General features: G+C 43.0%; 1 protein-coding gene across 2 annotated transcripts in view; it reads left to right on the forward strand.

Annotated features, from left to right (window-relative positions):
* Positions 1–22,302, forward strand: part of TBC1D12 (TBC1 domain family member 12) — a 64,456-nt gene extending 42,154 nt beyond the window's left edge. For both annotated transcript variants that reach the window (XM_015406629.1, XM_015406630.1), the window contains 11 exons: positions 4,405–4,520; positions 5,287–5,369; positions 7,338–7,455; positions 8,715–8,821; positions 10,506–10,586; positions 12,090–12,184; positions 16,870–16,941; positions 17,936–18,064; positions 18,685–18,794; positions 19,622–19,880; positions 20,908–22,302. In XM_015406629.1, the coding sequence (XP_015262115.1) occupies positions 4,405–4,520; positions 5,287–5,369; positions 7,338–7,455; positions 8,715–8,821; positions 10,506–10,586; positions 12,090–12,184; positions 16,870–16,941; positions 17,936–18,064; positions 18,685–18,794; positions 19,622–19,880; positions 20,908–20,976 (1,239 nt within the window). In that variant the 3' untranslated portion in view covers positions 20,977–22,302. The remainder of the gene's footprint in view (positions 1–4,404; positions 4,521–5,286; positions 5,370–7,337; positions 7,456–8,714; positions 8,822–10,505; positions 10,587–12,089; positions 12,185–16,869; positions 16,942–17,935; positions 18,065–18,684; positions 18,795–19,621; positions 19,881–20,907) is intronic.
* The last annotated feature ends 423 nt before the right edge of the window (positions 22,303–22,725 follow it).

A 22,725-nucleotide genomic window follows, 5' to 3' on the forward strand; every position in this document is an offset into this window, starting at 1 on the left:
CTGTGAGGCAACAATAGCGAGATGGAGGCGTTTGACCCATATTAGTCCCGAAGCAAGATGGAGGCGTTCGACCCATATTAGATCTAACGGAACTGAACCGTTTTGTGACCTACCACCGCTTCCGGATGGTGTCCCTACAACAGATTATGCCATTGCTTCGGAAACACGTCTGGATGGCCACCCTCGACCTCCAAGACGCGTACTTCCACCTTACCATCCACCCCTCCCACCGCCAATACCTACGCTTTGCGATTGGTCAACATCATTACCAGTATACGGCCCTTCCATTCGGCCTGTCCAGCACCCCAAGAGTCTTCACAAAGACTATTATTGTGGTTGCAGCTTTCCTCCGTCTCCGGGGTGTCTCCATCTACCCATATATCAACGATTGGCTTCTGGTAGCGCCCTCCAAGAACGCCCTGGTCGCAAACTTCGCAGAGACTCTGGCACTATTGGAGAATCTGGGCCTCCAAGTCAACCGACAAAAGTCTCAATTGTGCCCGGTCCAGAGAATACAGTACATCGGTGCTATACTGGATTCCAAGACATGCATGGTTTACCTGCCACACAACAGAGCGGCAGATATCATTTTCTTAGTCACCGTCGTCCGTACCCAACCCTCCGTCACTGCCTTCCAAATTCAGAGACTGCTTGCCCTAATGGCTGCAACTATGTCAGTTCTCGTCTTTGCCAGACTGAAAATGCGTCCTTTACAACTCTGGTTTATCTGCAACTACGACCTGTCGAAAAACGCCCACACCGTCCTCCTATCCCCTCTTCCCAGCATACGGGACTCGTTACTTTGGTGGACTGTCCCTTCGAATATCTTCCAGGGAGCACCCTTCTACCCTCCATCACCATAACAACGGATGCTTCCCTGACGGGATGGGGTGCGCACTCCATGGGCCTTTCCGTGGGGGACAAATGGGGTGCACAGAACAGGAAGTGACACATAAACGTCCTAGAACTGCTGGCGATACAAAATGCTGTCATCAGCTTCTTGCCTTTAATCAAGGGGAAAATGTGGCATGGTCCTCACGGACAACACCCAGAAGCTCTCTTATGTCAACCAACAGGGAAGCACCGACCACACGTGGGGATTTCTCCAAGTTGATGTCTTTGCCACCAGAAACAACAAAAAGTGTCCTCTGTTCTGCAGTCAAGGAGGCAGGGACCCACAATCTCTGGGAGACGGTCTCCTTTACCCTTGGTCCATGGGACTTCTTTACCTGTTCCTTCCCTTACCTCTGCTTCTGAGAGTGGTCCGCAAAATACTCAGAGACGCCGCGTACTGCATCTTAATAACCCCATGGTGGCCAAGACAACCTTGGTTTTCAACAGTTCTCGAGTTATCAGAAGGGATATACCATCAATTCCCTCCGGCTCAGGACCTCCTCCTCCTCTTTTCCAACTCCCCTCTCCTACATAACGACATACCACAATTGAAACTGATGGCATGGATGGAGAATAACGTCATCGGCTTCTCCACCTGCGTAGTGAACGTTCTGTTGAATTCTAGGAAACCTACTACGCACAGGTCCTATAATTATAAATGGCGAAGGTTCTGTTCTTCCCTAGGTGATGATGCCCCTCGAGCAATGTTCCCTCTAAGCTGTGGAGTCTTATGAGCAAAAATTCTACTTTGTGAGCTACTAGCATTAAAGATGTGAGCAGGTAATTTGGCTACTGCATAAATCAGTTTGCTCTGAAGCCAGCCTTCCTGAACTAAGACAAAAATGTGTGAGCCGGAGGTTAAAAAACTGTGAGCTAGCTCACACTAACTCAGCTTAGAGGGAACACTGCCCTCGAGCCACCTCAGTGGGTCTCGAGAGAGTTTTCCAATTCCTACTCGCCCTAGCTGACTCGGGACTTTCCCATTCATCATTGAGAGTTTATTTGGCTGCTCTTTTGGCCTACCATGTCCCAGTTGACGGATGCACTTTGTTTTCCCATCCGATTTCAAAACGTTTTTTTAAAAGGTTTATTGCATCTCTACCCTCCTGTCAAAACTCCAGCCGCTCCCTGGGACCTTCCTCTAGTTCTCCGCCAGCTCACGAGGAAGCCCTTTGAGCCACTTGCAACATGCGACCTCAAACTGCTAGCATGGAAAACGACCTTTTTAAGTGCTGTCACCTCGGGAGTGGGAGTGGGAGAAATATTGGCTTTCCGGCACGATACACCTTACCTGTCCTTTCTGCCAGACGGAGTCCGCCTCGTACCAGATATCTCCTTCAGAGTTCCACCTGCAGGCGGAGGTCTTCCTCCCTGATTTCTTCCCTAATCCAGCATCAGTGGAGGACAAATTATTATACACTTTAGATGTGAAGCGGGCTCTCCTGTTCTACCTCAATAGAACACACCCAACTAGACGAGACTTGCAACTGTTTGTCTCTTACGCGTCAGCATGGCTGGGTACTCGCATCTCGGCTCAGCGCCTGTCAAAGTGGATTGTGGGGCTCATCCGTTGCCTGGCCCTATCAGGGCTCATTCTACCAGAGCTGTTGCGACTTCCACTGCCTTCCTCCAGGGAATTCCCCTGACGGGCATTTGCAAAGCCACTACGTGGGCCACGCCTAACACCTTCATCAGGCACTATGCCCTAGACGTCCGTACAAACACCAATACCAATATGGGGCGTCACATTCTATCTTTGGCGACGCAGTAAGGACCTGCCAGCACCCTCCTCCAGGTAGGCCACTGCTCGCTAATCTCCCATGGTTGTGAAGCACATAGACCATGTCGAAGATAAACAGGTTGCTTACCTGTAACTGGTGATCTTCGAGTGGTCATCTGTGCATTCACAGCACCCGCCCTCCTTCCCCGCTGCTGTCAGCTTCTACATTTTCCATAGGGGTTGATTTGCGGCAGTTTGAAGGAACTGGCGGGATGTCTGCGCCCACCCCTCTGGGCATGCGCGGTGGGGTTCCTGCGCATATCCGAGGGACTGGGCGCGAAAATCCGTTAAAAGAGCTTGCTACGGCACCGATCGATCCAGCACGTGCGCACTAGATCCCATGGGTGTGAATGCACAGATGACCACTCAAAGATCACCAGTTACAGGTAAGCAACCTGGTTTTTTTTACTCTGGTTGCAAAAACAGTAAGCAAATGAAGTGCTCTCTTATGTTTTAGGACCACTACCCAGCATTCTTTGCTTGTGAGACCATCTGCTTGCTGCACCTTCTTCCAAAACAACTCTTAGCTGTATTAAAAATTAAAAGATGACATCACATTATAATAGAACTGTGAAATACCCAAGCCTATTATATAATAACTTTTCAATAAACAGGATAAAATATTCCCTGATGGTTTACATGCAGTTTCTTTAGAGTGAAGGAAAAGTCCAAAAAGGAGCATAGCTATTTTTAATGGGAAAACTGGTGTGTTTACTTTGTGCTCCTGAGTGTATAGTATCTATAGTAGTCATAAAAGCTAATTCGGTCCTATAAAAGCAAGCATATTTTCCAGTGGTATTCAACTAGTTGCTCTTCACAATTTACCTTTGGATTTCAAAGGTGTTCTAAATATCTTGGCAAAGCCAGTTTGGTGTAGTGGTTAGAAGCCCGGACTCTAATCTGGGAGAACCGGGTTTGAGTCCCCACTCCTCCACATGCAGCTGTTGGTGTGACCTTGGGTCAGTCACAAAATTCTCTCAGAGCTGTTCTCTCAAGAGCAATCCTTGAAAGAGCTCTTTCAGCCTCACCTACTTCACTGGCTGTCTGTTGTGGGGAGAGGAAGGGAAAGGAGATTGTAAGCCGTTCTGAGACTCCCGACTGAAGGGTGGGGTATAAATTCAATCTCTTCTCCTTCAGATAAAAACTATTTTTGATAAAGTAGTGTTGCCCTGAGCACCCTACATTAAAGGCTGTTCAAACTCGTAGGGCAGGATTTACTGTAAAACCCCTCACAAGGAAGTGTTTCAGATGAACCCTTTAAACTGATTTTTGTTCAGTGTTTGGGACTCCTGATTAATGTCCAACTTCATTTTCAGTCAGCGTGGCTGAGATAACAACACATAGCTTAAAATTCTTCAATTTTAATGTTGTAAGTCTGCTACGTTCACACCTGAGGTGATCATTCCTGAAAAATAGCAGGATTAGAACCAATATACTCTTACATTACAGTGTTTTGGCAATTAAGATTCAAAAGTCAGAATCTCATTCTGTAGATAGCATGTGTTTCCACATATGTTTCCTGAATTTTCACCTTTTTGTTTCCTAAATTACCTAAGGTTATGTTGCCCAAAAGTGCATATGTGCTCTCTCTCACACTCATATCAAATGCCACATCTCTCACTCCTGGGTCTCAAACTACTACTGCATGGTTGCTGCCAGTTATTTATATGATGCTTCTAGCTATTGATTGAACTGGGCAGAGTGCTATGTGTATAATTCCATTTTTTTAGGAATATGAAGCAAGAACAGGAAAAGTGTCTAAACCTGTACTCCAAGCAACAAGACGAAGGCACTTTGAATTTGAGCCACTTTCAACTACTGCTCTTATTTTGGAGGATCGGCCATCGTAAGTAAATGTGAATTCTTGAAAAACCATTTTGTGTCAAAACAAATGACAGGACATGCTGGGATGCTTAGCAAATTAATGCTTGATTTTCAGCAAGCAGAGGGCACAGTCCATCTCCCAGTGAGGTTAACAGTTTAACTTTGTTATTCACATTGCTCAGATCTATACATAGGAGTCGATATGACAGAGTATTTTTTAACTTCTAGACCTAAAGGGTAAACTCATTTTAAAATAGTAATAGAAGTTTCTAGTTTCCTTGATGCTCTATTTTAGTAGTCATTTGGAGCAGAGTTACAATACTGAACTCATATTTTAATTATCTCACTGCAAAGTGAACCCCAAAAGTGAGATTGGGCAAAGAAAGTGACTTTTTCACAGTTTGAAAGTGACTGAACCTGCTCTTATGGTGTTATAAAGCTCCATTGATAAACTTGAATTATAGTAAATACAAACATGATATTATCACCAACCCAGAGTTCTCAGGATTCTTTGGGGGAGGCTGTCAGTTAAACAGTTTTATAAAACTGATAATTTGGTTGTTGGTAAATGTACCTTTTGCTGTGTAATACAGGTTAATACATTACCTTTCCTCATTTGTAGCTTTGGTTAGGCATAAACTCTTCCTTGACCAAGGTGCACTTCCATGAATGCTTCAGCAAGGAAGAACTGTTGAGCCAGCATGACACAAGTGCTGCTTTTTTGTATGGGAAATTAAATCTTGAATTTGTTTCAGCCACCCCTATATTTACTTAAAATTTGTTTCCAGGAATCTACCTGCCAAATCTGTAGAAGAGGCTTTACGTCACAGACAAGAGTATGATGAAATGGTAGCAGAAGCAAAAAAAAGAGGTATGGCTAGTGTGTAGCAGCCTTATTGGTCTGTATAGTAACATAGGGGCATCATGTTAAATACATATTGGGATAGATCAAGATGGGTAGCCGTGTCAGTCTACCCGTAGCAGTAGAAAAGGTCAAGAGTCCAGGAGTACCTTAAAGAATAACCAAATTTGTGGCAAGGTAAGAGCTTTCATGAGTCACTGCTCACTTCTTCATGTTGGGAGAAGATCCTGGGTTTTACATGTAAGGGGCAGTACTATTCAAGCTCTAAACAGTGAAGTTTGGTTTCAGCCTTCTTTAAAACTATTGTTGCTGTAGCAGTTTTGTACGGTCCGCTGTGGGAGCTCAACAGGAAAATGAGGAACTAGAAACACTAACTTTCAGGCTTGCTTCATACACTGCTTTGAATTTGCCACTCATTAATGCTCTCTCTCTATATATATATACATAACTTGCACTTTCTGCTGACAGAAGAAACGGAAGCAGTGGCCTGCTAACATATTTTGCAAGAGGAAGCTGCAGTTAACATACATGTGCATCATTCATAAATGGTGCTTTCTGAATTTACTTTCTGCCACCTTTTCTCCCTGCGGGGGGCCAAAAGCAGCTTCCATTGTTCTCCTCCCCTCTATTTTAACCTCACAACAACCCTGTGTTAGGTTAGGCCACCAGTAAAGTTCCATGGCAGAGTGGAAATTTGAACTCGGTCTCCGAGACCCAACAATCTAACCACACACTGAGTTGTGTTCTGAAACCTGTATATGATACAACCTGTGGTCGTGGAAATGCAGCTGATCACTTTCTCCTAAGTTTTAGTATCCTTTCTCAGAATAGTGCTTAGTGTATTCTGTCCCCGGTCCAGAAACAGTCACGTAATAGCCACCAAGGCAAAGGGGGAGTTAAGGCTAGACCTCGCAAAAGACTTCTCTACTTCCTAAGTGCTTTTGTCTGTGGGTATTTTTCATAGATAAGAAATAGTCCTGAAGGAACTTGGTGTCCACATTCAGTCAGTAGTGATTGTCAGCCTGTAAATCTCACGACTGGTATAGTCCACCAGCCATGCACTGTGGCATTTGAGGTGCTTGAGACCCTCCACGTGGTTTCTGCCATCCCAGATGGTCAGCAGAGAATAAGGTTTATTAAGCCTTCGAACTGTCATACATGGTATTAGGCTTAGGAAGTCACCGTTTGTGCTTGCCAGTAGTACACAGAAGTTCTGTCACCGTAGGAAATCACAAGGTCAGACCTTATGTCCAGAAAGAAAAAAACCCCTATCTGTAGCTGTTACTGGTGAATCTGAGAACATGAGGTACTTTTTTAAATGTAGCTTCTCCTTTTTAAAAAGCATTCACAAAAACCTTGCTGTATCTGTCATTCTAATCAGAGTGAGAAATTTAAATCTGCTACTGCTCCAAATCAGAGCCATTGTTTAATTAGAATCTGCTGTAATTAAAGGAGTTTCTCAGCCCTTGTTGAGTTCTGAGACTTTAATTAAATCATCCACTAATGTTTAACCTCACTTGGCTTGTCATGACTCGTAAGTTACAAGAAGTCTAGTATGAACATCTTCCATAATAGTTTACTTGGAAGTTGTTTTAAAATGTTGGTTCTACCAAGCTAGACTGGTATACAACAACCTCTCATGAAACTTTTTTTAAAAGCTCTTCAATAGTTTGTTGAAGAATTTGGTAACAAACATAACAAAGCAAACTGTGTAAGATTCCATATTAAAGTGGTATGGTTACTCATTTATTTCTGAAAAGTTGCGGAGAGCTATTTGTTAGTAGAGTAAGTGCAGCCATTTTTTTCTTGCTTATATATTACAACATGGAAACCAGTATTTCTCTAGAGAGCATGTCTATATAAAAGTGAACTTTAAGAAAATTTGTAAATTATTTGTATTTCAGGGACCCCACTGAATAAATTAGTAACCAAATTTATTCTCTTACTACAAACTTTTCCGATCTTTGGGTTTAACAGAAATCAAGGATGCCCATAGACGGAAGAAAATAATGAAAGAACGCTTCAAGCAAGAGGAGAATATTGCTAGCGCTATGGTGATTTGGATCAATGAAATACTACCTAATTGGGAGAGCATGTAAGTAATTTAGTACTTAGTAACAGAAGATTGATACAGAATTCCAACAAATTTGCGACTGATTATTTGGGCTAGTTGCTTCTTGGTCTGGCATCCGCTAATATGGCTCAAGCAGACTATGTGGTGATGGAAAGTGCCATCAGGTCTCAGCCCATTTCGGCTCAAGCAGACTATGTGGTGGTGGAAAGTGCCATCAGGTCTCAGCCTATTTGTGGCAACTCTGTAGGCTTTTCAACGCAAGAGACGTTCAGAGGTGGCTTGCGATTGCCTGCCTCTGCATAGCAGCCCTGGACTTCCTTGGTGGTCTCCCATCCAAATACTAACCAGGGCTGGCCCTCCTTAGCTTCTGAGATCTAACAAGCTCAGGCTATACGGGACCACCCAGGTCAGGGCCCAAAGAGCCTTTAGCAAGGCATTATTGTCATTAGCAGCTTCTCAGAAAATTATGCTTTGAACGTCCAGCGACTGGCAGCTCCCCTGAGTGCAGTGCTCAAAGCAGCTGTGGGCAAAAAACCAGCTGTGCTGGGGAAGCATTGCTGCCTGTCCCACAAAGTGATCTTACTTCCACAAAAAGAAGCCAGTGATTTCCTGTCATATAAAACCACAGCTTTCAAATGCTTACTGTTCCTCGAAAAGCTGAAAAAGTGCCTGATACAGTGAGTTGAAGGAAAGACCCAGTTCTCTCGGAACATCCCCTAAGATCAGAGGAGGAAAATAGACTAGAAGTGTGTGCCTAACAGTGCAATCTGAAGCAGAGTTCCATTGGGAGACCGTGGACTTAGAATGACGTAACTCCGTTTAGGATTATATTGTTGGTATTCATCAAGGTAAGGGCAGCACTACTACTATTGATGCTGGGCTGAAATGCTTGAAGGGAGAGCTGTAGAGGCTGGGCTTGTGTACATAATCACAGAAGTTGTGGAGACCTGCACATGAGCAACAGCTGGAGGAGGAATGGGAAAATAATGTTCAGTGTATACTACCAAGAAGCTACATGCTGCAATGATGGCTTGGGGACATGTCATATATGTTGTGGGCCTCCGCTCGTTTACTTCTGGGGAGTTCAGGAGGTTCTCGAGGCTTCCATTCAAACTCAATCCGGGCACATTTAGGTCCCTTTTGTGTGAACTGACACTCCCATGTGGGTAGGATATCCATAGTTGCACTGTTTCCCATGACGGTAGCAGTGCTTTTGCAGGAGATGAGCACTGGGCATTGGCCTTGTAAGCAGGAAAAAACATTTCTTTCTGTCTCTTTAGGCGTTCTACGAGAAGAGTTCGGGAATTGTGGTGGCAAGGGTTACCTCCAAGTGTTCGTGGGAAGGTTTGGAGTCTTGCTGTAGGAAATGAACTGAATATCACTCCTGGTATGTAATAAAGCATGGAGACTTACTCAGCGAAGTGGTGGTCTGTAACTATATATATGATACAAGCATGATTTCTCTGAAGCTGAGAGAACTTGCTTCTGTTGGTGAAGTACAAACTTCGTCTCAGCTGAGAGAGAATCGTACTGCAACCCCTCACCAGTATAGGATTTTTGCTTTCCTTCTAAGAGAAGATGTGCCGTCCAGTACCAGTTTCAAAATGAAAAAAATAGAAATAAAAATCCTTCCCTTTCCTGAAACTTATTTATTTATTTATTGGACTTATCGCCTGCCCTCCCCTACTCAGTAAGACTCAGGGTGGGTCACAAAATTTAAAGTCAACATACAATTATAAAATACAACTTAAATTAGACATTAACAATCAACGTGTTAACAGTTCCTCAGTAGGTGGTACAATAGGGCAGATCAAGAATTGGTCCATGGTGGGGAGTTGCCACTCATCCTTGACCATATTCCTGGTGGAACACCTCTGTCTTACAGGCCCTGCAAAATTGTTTCAAATCTCGCAGGGCCCAGGTCTCATTGGACAGAGCGTTCTTTCGGCCCTGGCCCTGGTTGGGGAAAGCCAGATGGCCTTCGGGCCAGGGATCACCAGCAAGTAGTTATTAGCTGAGCGAAGAACCCTTTGAGGAACCTACCAGGACTAGAGGCGGTCCCTCAGATATCTTGGTCCCAGACCGTTTAGGGCTTTGAAGGTCAGTACCATAACCTTGAACCTGATCCGGAATTTGACTGGGAGACAGTGCAGCTGGTGGAGCACAGGTTGAATATGAGCTCTAATCAGGGTCTCTGTAAGGACTCGCGCCACCGCGTCCTGGACCAGTTGAAGTTCCTGGTTCATCCTCAAGGGTAGCCCTGCGTAGAGTGAGATACAGTAGTCCAGTCTGGACGTAACCATTGTGTGGATCACTGTGGCCAGGTCTTGACAGGACAGGTAGGGAGCCAGTTGTCTAGCCTGGTGTAGATGGAGAAATGCCAGCCTAATTATACTGGTGATCTGTTGCCTCCATTGACAGGGAGGCATCCCAGATCACCCCTAGACTCTTGACAGTTGGTGTCAGTGTTAGAGGCACATCGTTAAGGGAAGGAAGTTGACAACCCGCCCCAGCATCACCTTGATCCAGCCACAGGACCTCCGTCTTCGAAGGATTTTTTTTCAGTCGGCTCTGCTTCAGCCATCCAGCCTCCAGTCCCTCAGCTATGGTAGCTGGAATAGTCTCCGGCCAGCCACTCATCAGCAGATTAAAAAATCTAAAGCTTGTTGATGGCAAGTTTGTGTGTGGATGGATATGCACACAAGCTATAACTATAAATATTCAGGGCTGCTGGCTGAAGATTTTGTTTGAGGATGCTGCTGACTTTATGACTTCACTTTATGATGAAGCAAATACTTACTAGTAAATCCAAGTGCTCTTTGGATTCCAGTTCTCAGCAAAAATCACTAATGTTGCTTTAACTGCCATAGAATGTGCGCTCTGGCAGTTTGTAAGTCTGGAGTCACTTAATTTTAGTGACTACTTTCAAAAAAGTATCTTGAAGACTACAGCAGATGTGAATCTCTTCATTTTTAAATGTCTAGATCAGCTGAACTCAGTGATAATGTTTCTACTTCAATAAATTTATGCTAAAATTGACTTTGAGTTTTATTTTGCTTCATGTTTTGCAGAACTCTATGAAATCTTCTTATCCAGAGCCAAGGAGCGATGGAAAAGTTTTGGGGAGACAGGTGCCGAGAATGACACAGAAGGTGAGTTAGAATTCTAGTTGCTATCTGTAACAGATTTCAATGTGTGTATATTGTACTGACAATTTAATACCATACGACCTCCTAGTCTGTACTACAAGGTGAAGGAATCACATTTTGATGCTAACCCTTGGAATGCAAACATGTAGGGGAGAAGAGTACTGGTTGAACTTTCTCCCTTTCAAGCTAATGTAATGTACAGAGGAAATTTTACATAGTGGAGTGTCAAATAGCATGTGACCCTCCCCATTAAGTATAAAGCGGTACAGCTCTGAGCAGGCTATACCACATAATATTGCTGAATGCTTTTAGAGATTTACTGGTGTGTCCCTCTAGTAGTTTAGCAGATTGTTAGGAGAAAGTTCTGCCATTAGATCAATGTGCTGCTCTCCTATTCTATGTTGATGGCTTTGGCATTAAAGCTCAAAGAACTGTACTTTTAAGACCACTTCTGCTAAGTCAAATTGTGTCAGGTTTAGTTGTTCTCAGTTCTTCAAAAGCATGAGCCTCTTTTATTGTATAATGAGAGGGTGGTGAACTGGATGTATCAATTCAACAGGGGTCTGCTTGTTTAATTGACTCTTCTGAGTACTACAGAAATCTGGGGGGGGGGGAATCCTCTTCTTTCCCAGCAGAACCATCTGATGTTAATATCTTAACCTCTTGAGAGAGAAATGGCTATACTGCAGAAACATTATTTCTGTGCCGTGGTTATCTTGAATGTTTTTAGATGATTATAGGCTGCGGTCACACGGAGCATTAGGCACGCTAGAGGGACGGAAGATAGGCGGATTTTCCGGGCGCGATCTCACCGCCACATCTGGGAAGCGTCGAGCTCCCGTGGCGAACCCAAGGCTTCCCGCGGAAGATGTGCGGTAAAAAACTAGTACCTCGGAGGTACTAGTTTCCTGAAACCGCGGGGCAAGGGCAGGCGTCTGATCGCGTTTCCGGTGGTAGTTCCGGCGCCCGCCCATGTCCCCTCACAAAAAGGTTTTTCCCCCCAAAGTCTCCACAAATGCGCACAAGCACCCAAGGGAGCATGCACACTTTTGAGTTTTTAAAAAAACCCAACCCCGTTTGCCCCGTGCCCCGCTCCTTTGCCGCGCCGCAGGACTGTGGAGTGATCGGCACCTCCCCCCTACCACGGGACCTCCACCGGACGTCTGCTCGTGCAACTGCGTGTTTTTTAGCCCAGGCGGGCAACCCCCCCCCCCCCCCCCCCCCCGCATTTTCCTGCCCGTGTGCCCGCAGCCAATGTGAAGTTTTTTGTCATAGATTGGCCTTCTGAGAGTATATCAATTTTTACTTGTTGCAGAAAACAAACAAACAAACCCAATCAGATGAAGTAGCTTGCTCAGATCCCTTCTCCCTCGGTGGGAAAGCAACCTCAGAGTGTTTGATCTGATGTAATGATCTGATACTGTGTGTAGGAATATGACATACTTTTTAACATGCTTATGTAAACTGATATACAGAAATGTCTCTAAATCTGCGTGCTTTAAATAGATGCTGGAGTATCGGTGGCTGACCGGGAGGCTAGTTTGGAACTAATAAAATTGGATATATCCCGCACTTTTCCATCCCTCTATATTTTTCAGAAGGTAAAACATTTTTAACTTTGCTTAGAAGTTAGTCAGTAGGTAGCTTTTCCATTGCAGTCCATTCAGCTGAATCCATGAAAGCTTTTGCAGAACCTTCTGTCACAGGTTCATGGTCTTGAACAGGTGTTTACTAATTACTACAAGTTAGCCAATAACCATGGTTTCAGTTTGGAAGAAATAGCTGCAGTAGGTAGCTCTGAATCAGGATTGGAATGGTATGGAAGGGGGAGTTACTGTCACCACCCCGAGATAGATTATGAGTACCAACTACACGGCAGTGGATTACAATGAAGGGAGAGGCAGAAAGTGGCAGTGAGCTGCAATGTTACATTTAGGCTGGCAAGTGTCATGGATACTTGTATGTTCCTGCAGCAGAGGGACAAAGGGAATGTCGCACCATTTTCTAGCTGAGCATGTGGAGCAGTTTTTCCAATGCATGTGCCTTTTCTCTGGCTTGGGTGAAAGGCATGGGTGCAGCCACAGATGAGAGGGACATGTGGGGAAGCCTCTTACTGTAGCTAAGAAGCACAGCTTTCCGAAAGCCAATTCTAGGGTTTTTCAGATCTTCTACACATGTACCAAAGTTTTAATAGTTTAGTGCATTCATAGCTGCATGAGTTTTGCCCCCCAAAAAATAAATTAATGCATACTTTAAAAAAAATCTCATGACACAAATTTTAAGAAGCCATTTGTCAGTGTAACATTTCCTGTGATGTCTTCATTGATACTTGTCTTTGCTTATGGTAAGGTTTTTGATTATCTCAGTGGCTCTCCTCTCCAGTGTTCCCTCTAAGCAAAGTTCATAGGGGGCAAAAAAGTTGAAATTGATCTGTGTGCTCCCCAAACAGCCATGAATTGAGCAAAGTGATCTTCCATTTCTGCTGTTGATGAAATTAAAAGCTGTCATGATTCACTATACTACATTCAGTGAATGTTGAGTTTACTATGGTTACATTCCTAGAGCTGAACTCCAGTCGGGCTCACAGATACAGAATTAATTTGTTGTGCTGAAAGAGAAATTGACACTTTATTACTTTTTTTTTAGTCTGGTAATTCCCTTCTTTGTTTGCTTGGCCAGCTTGGGTTCCTGGCCAATTTACAAACTGAACTTAATTCTCAGTTCCTGTTTTATATTAAGGGCCAAACATAAATGTTCAGGTTGAACTTTTTTTACTTCTAAATAAGGCTGCCATTTGAGCTAAATGGCTTATTAAGTTGCGAAATGTTTCATTCGCTTTCTTTAATAAATGTTTCATTCGCTTTCTTGTTGTTTCCTAATAAACTACAAGGGGGAAGTTGCTAATTACATGTCCCAAACTAGTTTTTGTAAAGAAACTGCCTACCCAGTGGAACATCTGCTTTTTTTCTTATTTACTTTCAAAATTTATGCACTGCTTCTGTCTGTGCTCAAAGCAGCCGCCAGCATGTAATCCATAAACACTGTCGCAATATACAATGATCATCATGTAGCACAACACCAACACTGCATTCAAAGTACATGCATTAACTTGTCCAAGCGCCCCGTACAAGGACCACAAGCCATCAGCATCATCCTTTTGGCCCAGAATTGGGCCACAGAAGGCATAAAAATCAATATTTGACTAGCAAATGTTGACTGGAATAGTATGCTCTTGCACAGTTAGGAAAATCTAGCCAGAGAAGATACTTTACACACTGGTATTAACAGGCAGTTTCCGGGACTGGGCACAGCCTCCAAAAAGGCTTAAAGTCATATGGAGGCCAAACAGGCTTCCTGGAACAGGGACCTCCAAAGTTAGCTGTCAGGCTGATAGAAGCTGGCTCATGGCTCTGTATAGAGAAGAGCACTCCTTCAGATACATGAAGATTTTTAAGGATTATCACAGGCTGCTTCTTAAACTTCAGAATTGTCAGAGAAGGCTTGTGGTGAGAAGAGGAAGGAGAGCCCTGCTTTGTAGGCTGTGTGCATCTAAGAGAGAACCTAATGCTAAGAGAGAGCCTATTTTGAATTCAGTGTTGAGTTCTTTGTAACTAACAGGTATTGTGCACAGTCCAGAGGACATGAAGAAAAATTGGTGGTCTAGTGTTTGTGAACGTCCCAGTTTTCAGCTACGGAGATGAGAACCAAGGTTAAATACTGGTTTAACTTCCTAAACTTCAGCTAGCTTGCCCTTGCCCATGTTTGCTTGGAGCTAGAACTGTAGGAACAGGAAATATCTATTTGCCAAGCGACTACAACTGAAATGTAGCATTCCTGGCTGGCAAGGGCCGACGCCTTCAAGGACACGCTGTACTTTCCACTTTCAAGGGAGTTCAGTTGACCCTTGCTGTCTTGTCTAAGAGCCTAGAAGTTATACTGTACCTAGCACTACTGCTGGGGAAGCAAGTTAATGTACCTGCAAAAAAAAAAAAAAATCCTCCAACTTCATCATGCCTGGAAGATGGCCCCATACCTTGACTCAGCTGATCTAGTCACGTGGATCCATGCCACGCTAACATTGAGACCAGACTACTGTAAGGCTCTCTACGTATGTCTCCACTCATAGCTTGAAGACTCTAGTTGCTACAGATTGTTGCAGCTCGGTTATTTTCAGGAGCGTGCATATCACACACACTGTACTGTCATTCCCTTGGCTGCCTGTCAGTTACTGGGTCGAATTCAAGGTACTTGCTATCATATACAGAGCCATGGGCCTTGGACCTTCCCATCTGCAGGACCACCTCTCCAGTGTTCTTTCTAAGCTGAGTTAGTGTGAGCTAGTTCACAGTTTTTAGCCTCCGGCTCACACATTTCTGTCTCGGCTCAGGAAGGAGGGCTCCAGAGCAAACTGATTTATGCAGTTGCCAAATCACTTGCTCACAACTTTAATGCCAGTAGCTCACAGAGTAGAATTTTTGCTCACAAAGTTCCACAGCTTAGAGGGAGCATTGTGCTCCACCATGATAGATTTGCTCATCTGTTCAGGGCTTTCTGCATGTATCACCCCGCAAATGGGCAAGGTAAACATCTGCTCATAGACCTGCGTTCTGGATTGTGGCCCCCCTACATTGTGGAATGGCTTGTCTGAGGGGGTGACTTCTGTCTTTCCATAAACTCTGTAAAACAGTTGTTCAGGAGGGCATTCCTGTAAAGGTAATAGGGCTATGTGATAACAGAATAGTTCAGGAATGTGCTTTATAAAGGGACAGGGACTGTGAACTACACTCCTGTGTATAGGATGTATTATCAGTTTACTGTGTTATCCTGCTGTTACTGCATTATTTTCTACTGCTGTAATACCATTTTTCTGCATTGCATTTGCATTCTGTATCATGTCTAATTTCTGTGCTTGTTCAGATTTCTGTGATCCTAGTACATTGCTTATCAGATGTCACATATTGATTGCATTGATTTACACTATATTACTCCTCTTTGCGTTTCAGTGACAAAGGTGGACTATAGATATAGTAAATGAGTGGGGGACCTTGAAGGACTTGCAGGGGTATCTCATTTCCCCTCCATCGCTATTTTCTCTTTCCTTTCCTTGAAAGCCCCCATAGCCTATTCCCTTTTCTTGCTTCCCTCTCTCTTTCTCCACCCACCACCTACCAGCCAACCTACTTATGTCTGCACCCCCCCCCCAATATCTCCAGCTTTCCCTCCTTCCCTCATCCAGGCAGTCTCTACCTGGGGAAAACGTTCTATCTTGAGTTGTGAGGAGGGAAACCTGTGAGGACTGGGGAGGGGGGCACATCACTTTCCCTTCTGTCCCCCTCCTTGCCCGATTTCCTCTTTCCTTCCTCCTGGTAGCTCCTGTATCCTCACATTTCCCTGCTTCCTTCTGTCCTTCCACCCATCAACCTTTTATCCACTACCTATCCTCAACTGTATTTACTTCATATATACCTGCCTTTCTTCACAAGGGGTACCCAAAACAGCTTACATCATTCTTCTCTTCATTTTATCCTCATAAATGGGACAGGGACTGTGAACTACACTCCTGTGTATAGGATGTATTATCAGTATTATCAGCCCTTTGAGGTATGTTAGGCTGAAAATATGTAACAGGCCCAAGATCACCCGGTGAACTTTCATAGTAGAGTAGATTTGAACCTGAGTCTCCCAGTTTCTAGTCTGAAACTCTAACCACTACACCATGCTGGCTTTTGTGGAGTGGCTGCTGTTGAATAGTATCAAGCAGCCAGTCCCAGGTGAGTCATGTCAGTCTGTGAAGTTGTCTGATGGCCGATAAAAGGCCTGACTCTACTGAGTCTTCCTTCAAAGGCCAAAACAGCCCTGGAAAGGGCTCTGCCCTTTCCCCTCCCCTTGCCTTTTACTGATAGAAAGCAAGGCTTGAAGGCTGTCAATACTGCTGTGATTACCTAGCAACTCCCACAATAGTCACTGACAGTGCATTTGTTTCTTAAAGCTACAGGAGCTGCTTGTGTTAGTTTAGAGGATTTTAACACCCAATGTATTTTTATTTAGATGGCAGATTTTTCTGCAAACCTGGTTTTTTTTCAGATTTATAGAAACCCTTTGTCCATGGCTTTAATCTCCAGATTTAAATATCCACAGCTTTGGCCATGTTGAGAATTAGATATATTGATAAATGATAGATGTTAGTTGTACAATAAGTGAATATTTGAGGATGTTGTCTGGATTTAAAACATGTTATTTTGTTTCTGTAGTTTAACATCAACTTTTTTGTCCTCTGTTTCTATAGGGGGGCCCATATCATGATCTCTTGCACAGTGTACTGGGAGCATATACATGTTACAGACCTGATGTAGGATATGTAAGTATCCACATAATGTTGCAATATTTGCCTTTGTACAAGAGATAGATAACTACCAGTGTAGAGTGTCTATAAATTTTATAGCAATATTTTATAAGAACAGATTCCATGGATATTGAATCAAATGTCTCTAGAACACACCTGGGCTATGTGACATTAATAAATAGCACAGTGAGAGATTTGTCCTTTGACTGTAGTAAAGGTGGCCATGTTTGTGACATCTCAGATTGGCAGGGAGCCTAAGGCTGCAGCCTTGTACATGGTTCAAAACGAGCCCCACTGAACTTAGTGGGACTTGCTGACAAGTCAGTGTGCATAAAACTTGGCTGCGTCACAAACAGGTGTGGTCCGTAGGGTGGGGGTGTGGCTGTGCTGCAGTGTCTAAGAATCTTACACATGCTTTTTATCCTCTGCTGGGAGCCACTTGCTAAATGTGGCTTCTAGGGGCTATAAAATAGATACATGAATAGTCTTCATAAAACAGGAACTCCACCGGACTCTGGCTTTCATTTTAGCCTTCACGATGGTGTTCCTGAATTACCTGCCTTCTCTCATGTAACTGTGTTCACTGTTCCGGTGCTGCAGACAGATAAAATCAGCACAAATAAAATAACATTAAATTTGTCAGTCTTTTGTCACAACTGACACCCACTGAGAGCTGGAGTAGTATAGGGGTTGGTATCAAACTAGGACCTGAGAGGCCCACGTTCAACTCTCTACTCCTCCTTGAAACTTACTGGGTAATCATGGGCAAGTAAACTCTCAGCCTGCCTGCCCTCACAGGGTAATTTAAGAGGACAAAAAGGGGCTTGGGGGACATTATTTGTGTACACTCCTATGAGCCTTTTGGAGGAAGGGTGAGAGAAAAATGGAAGGGAAATCTGGAGATGTAGTAGCTGTTTTAACACTATATCAAGCTTTTATATATTTGCCATAATGTAAAAATGAGATTGTACTTGCTAAAGTCCCCCCCCCCCATTTTGTTTTGTTGAAGGTCCAGGGAATGTCCTTCATTGCTGCAGTCCTCATTCTCAACCTGGAAGAGGCGGATGCTTTCATTGCCTTTGCGAACCTCCTGAACAAGCCATGCCAGCTGGCCTTCTTCCGGGTGGATCACAGCATGGTAAACCCCCGTTTTGAACTGCTGTGTAACTTTATTATTTTGCTTAAAATAGATTTTTGCTGTTAAGACATTGGGTGGCAAATGGCCCGCGGAATTTCTGGGTTTTTTAGCTCTGTGGCTGTACTTTCATGCTTGTCAGTTCTGTGGGTACCTGCATTCTGAGGCTGACGGCAGCAACAATAAGTGTTCTGTCAGCACTGTTTACCCCTCTCCGTTTGCAGCACTTTCGGCCATTACTGTTTCTCTAAACCCATTGTGCCTTTTCTGAAAACGTTAGGCTAATGTCCATTCTGCAGTGTTTTTAAACGAAAAATAACGAGGAAAAGGGCACACAAAGCTGCTTGTGATACAGACTGTTAACCACTTCTGCTGCAGTCTGTTTATCTGGGGTGCGTGCTGCATGACGGAATGTTGGTTAAAATCTGGGCTCTTTGCTAAAGAACTGCGGATGCTTCCAGGGCAAGAACAAGTTCCCTATTTAAATACTGTGTCTTATTCCCTTAAATCACCCATTTGTGTTCTGTCGACTGGTTTATAGTTCCTTGAGGGCTCCAGCATTGTTGGCACTTAGTTTTTTTCCGGCATGAAAGTACTCTTAGGCTTTTCTGTTTTGTTCACAGATGCTGAAGTACTTTGCAGCGTTTGAAGTGTTCTTTGAGGAAAACCTCCCCAAATTGTTTCATCATTTTAAAACCTACAATCTTAGTCCAGACATATACTTAATAGATTGGTAAGTAAAAGACTGGCTAAATACTCAGTTTTATGTTATGGCCTCATCTTGCTAAATTGAGGAATTGGCCCGTGGTGTTGTTGCTAAGATCTTAATGGGCTGCCAAATTGGCTCCCCCTTGTATGCAGTTGAAAGTGAGGGTAGTTGGAAAAATAAAAATCTACTTGTGATGTGATTGTCAAAACAACAACAATAACAACAGCAGCAACTAATGAATAGAAAAATGTGAATAGAAAAGGGTGTTGGGGTGACACGGTAGAGGTTGGCTTTTTTGTGTTAAAGAAGGGTGTTTGGTATTAGTACAGCATTAAATATTAGATATTACATATTTGAATGTAAAGGCAGCAGTTCTGTAGCAGAAAATGAGGGGAGTTACAGGTATCCCCAATAGTCTGGCTTCTATGTGAACTGCAGGAGTTGAATCCTGTCTGAATTATGTGTATGAAAGCACGACTTCCCCGCCTCTTCCCTCTTTAACTGCAACTCAAAATGCCCCCTGAGATGTTGTGGGGGGGGGCCTTAGGAATAGTATGATGGGGAAGGGCTGCAGCAGGTGGAATATCAGTGGAAAATCACCTCCCCCCTTGCATCCATGGATCTCTTCCTAAGGATCGAACCCCAGATGAGTGGTCTTGCATCTGATAACGTAGATTCAAAAGCCAGGTGATCTGTCAGTGTTAATTTCCCAGACCCAAAGTATTACTTTCATATAATTTGTCACTGATACTCGTAGGTACTAGAGGAACTCAAACCACTTCTTAAGCAGCAAAAGTTGCAGGCATGTCCTTTGTCCCCCTGTGCCTGATGCTTATAATTTCAAAATTCAGGATCTTCACCCTGTACAGCAAGTCGCTACCCCTTGATCTGGCCTGTCGTGTCTGGGATGTCTTTTGTAGAGATGGAGAAGAATTTTTGTTCAGAACTGGATTAGGAATTCTTAGATTATATGAAGATATCCTCCTACAGATGGACTTCATTCATATAGCACAGTTTCTGACAAAGCTACCTGAAGACATCACATCAGAGAAGCTCTTCACTTGTATTGCATCTATCCAGATGCAGAATAGTAACAAAAAATGGGCTCAGGTGAGTGGCATCACTGTACGTCTGAATACATGATGATCATTGGTAACCATTCCTTAAGAATACCTTTGTGTAGTATAGAATGTGAATTGGATCCGCTCAGTGTTTCAGTTCAGTGGTGCAGTTCAGTTCCTTCCTAGGCCTTTCTAGGTACCTTGTAGTCGAACACATGTTTTCTGGTCATGCTAATTAAAAGTCTGCTACCTGAACAAGAGTGGCTGGCTGTTGAAGGGTTCTGGCCAATGGGAATCATCGCTTATATTTCTTTACAAAGCGTGATGTCAGCATGCTCAGTTCAGAGTTGGCTTGGGTGGGGCACTTGTCTGGCATGCACTGGGGCAATTCGTATCTGTAGGCCCTTGAATGGAGACTCTTATGATTTTGAAGACTGTGCATTTGTTGCGGACTTGATGAGTTCCCATAGCTATAAGCTGCATAATGTGGTGGTAAGACATCAGAACTCACTGCCCACACACCCCGTTTCCAGAGGAAGGGTATGTTATGGTGAGACTCTCTCAAGGCCACTGGGATAATGCTGCAGTTCCTCTGCTCCTAAGAGATCAGTTCATTGGTGCAGACAGTGTACATAAACACTTCTCAGTTGTTAAGAATGTTTATAGTAAAATGTGGCCAAATCCAGAGTGAGCTAAATTTTTAGCATGTTCAGTGAATCAGGTTGATGCCTCTTCTTGAGTTCCCCAAAAGTGCAGCTAGGGTACTGCATGCAGTGGCTGCTGTATTAGGATCCATCTGCACACTGAGACTACTTGCACTTTGTTTGGTTGCATTTTGTAATTGTGGATGGGGAGGCTGGTTAGGACTGTTGGGTGGGAAGGTATGCATTGTACAGAAACGATGGCCTTTTTCAAAGAGCAGTGGGAATTTGTTCCCTTCACTTTCAGTGCGTCACTGGGGACGAGGGGCTATAACGGGCTTCACTGATTTGATGTACATAAAGAACCCTAAAGAAATCAGTATTTATAAAGGTCAATTAGTGTGCTTCATTTAACCTTTAAACATTGCTTTGCAGGTGTTTGCATCATTAATGAAGGATAGCAAAGAAGGAGACAAAAATCATAGTCCAGCACTAAAAAGTTAACTTCAAGGTTAATGGTAAAGTAGAAAACCACTTGGATTGTTAAAGGATTCTAAACATTTTCCCAATGAAAACCACTAAGGAGAAACTGCTTGGGAGACTCAAGGAAGAGACAGTATTTGACTGAATGCAGTGGTGGAATTGGATGAAATCTTCGCCCTGTTGCCAGTATTAAAGAGCTTTTTGTGGAAAGACAGCTTTTCACAAGAAGCAAGAAATAAAAAACTTGTGAAACTGAAAAAAATGGCTAATGCATATTTAATATTTAAAGTTTAATGCAATAAAATTTGTAATAACTTTTGTTGGTACTTAAAGTTTTGAGGGATACCTTTTTATGATTACCACAAAGGCACTTTTGGGAGGAAGGCAGGTGTTAAAAGTTAGGCCCAAAAAAAACTGCTACCTGAACCAAATGTTTTGGTGCGAATACCTCCAAAATTAACCAGTGAAATTCTTAGGACCAAACAAGTTTGTCTTTGGTATACATGCTTGCCAGGTAATAGGAGGCTTTAGATATGTCTTGCCAGGTCCTCTGAAATTGCAGCTTTGTTTTTCAGTTAAGTGAATGTATGCAAGTTGGAGCTGAGGAATTTGCACCCAGTCTTCCTTCAGTCACTGGTAGAAGATCTTTTGGCAGTGGTCAAACTGGCTGCTTGGGTGGTATGCTTGTTTGAGCAACCAGTTGGTTTCTAGAATTTTGGTGGCCGAAGTACTGGGTGGGCAGCTTGCTTACAGGAGAATCAGATTGCTATTCCATGGAAATCAGATGATTTTTTGTTGACTAATCAAAGTGACTTATACTTGATGATAAACACTAGTATAATTAATAAGCTAGTGATGTCCTTTTGCACATTTTAAGGAATGTTAATGTTGAAACTTTGAATCCCTGTATATTAACTTTTTTCACTTAAAGATGCAGAATTGAGTAGTTTTGAACTCCAGTGTGTATAATAACGAGTATCCCAAATGCATTCTGTCAGCCCAATATTTTCTCAGTTAACATCAGCGTGATACTGTAAAGGCAACTCAAGGAAGCTATTCAACTTCCTTCACACTCCTGAATGAATTTTAAAATGGCTTTTGAACTGGAGGGCCGGGGGGAGGGGGAAGGATACCTCTTAAATACTCTGAGCAGCTAATGCTTGGTCTTTCTAAATCCATTTTGATAGTATTAATGTAAATAAAATTGCATTATGACTTTTTTGTACCTGGTCCCTGTACGTGGAAATGAAGTCAAAATTTATCATTGCATTTAAAAAAGAGTGAGACTACTTCAGTTGTCAAGTGTTAAAAAGTTGCAGAACCTGTTTTTAAAAAATTGAGTTACTATATGTTGTAATATTTATGTTGCTATCAAATTTAAAACTACATTTAAATACTACTTACAACATACAGTTTGAAGTTAAAATGTCTGATTTTTCTTATGTATTTACTTAGTTCCGGTATATGTCCTCTATTTGGTTCTCTTGTACAGTTTTCTTACTTTTCAAGTATACACGTGTATATAAATTGTAAATAGAAGGGATCTAGCCTTCATTCAAGACCACTAGTAACAATTCCTATGTAAATAAAACTCATAAGCAAAATGAGTACTTGATCTTTATTGTGTCTGAAATAACTCTATCAGTTAAATACAAAGGAAAAAATGACTGTAGAATTTTTCCTGTGCATAATGGGAACCAATATCTAGGGTGAACATTTTAAACCAGTAAGACTTTTAATTCTTTGTAAAAGCTTTCTTTGAAGACTTTC

The sequence above is a fragment of the Gekko japonicus genome, unplaced genomic scaffold, assembly GCF_001447785.1.
Source record: "Gekko japonicus isolate JY-2015 unplaced genomic scaffold, Gekko_japonicus_V1.1 scaffold165, whole genome shotgun sequence".
NCBI lineage: Eukaryota > Metazoa > Chordata > Lepidosauria > Squamata > Gekkonidae > Gekko > Gekko japonicus.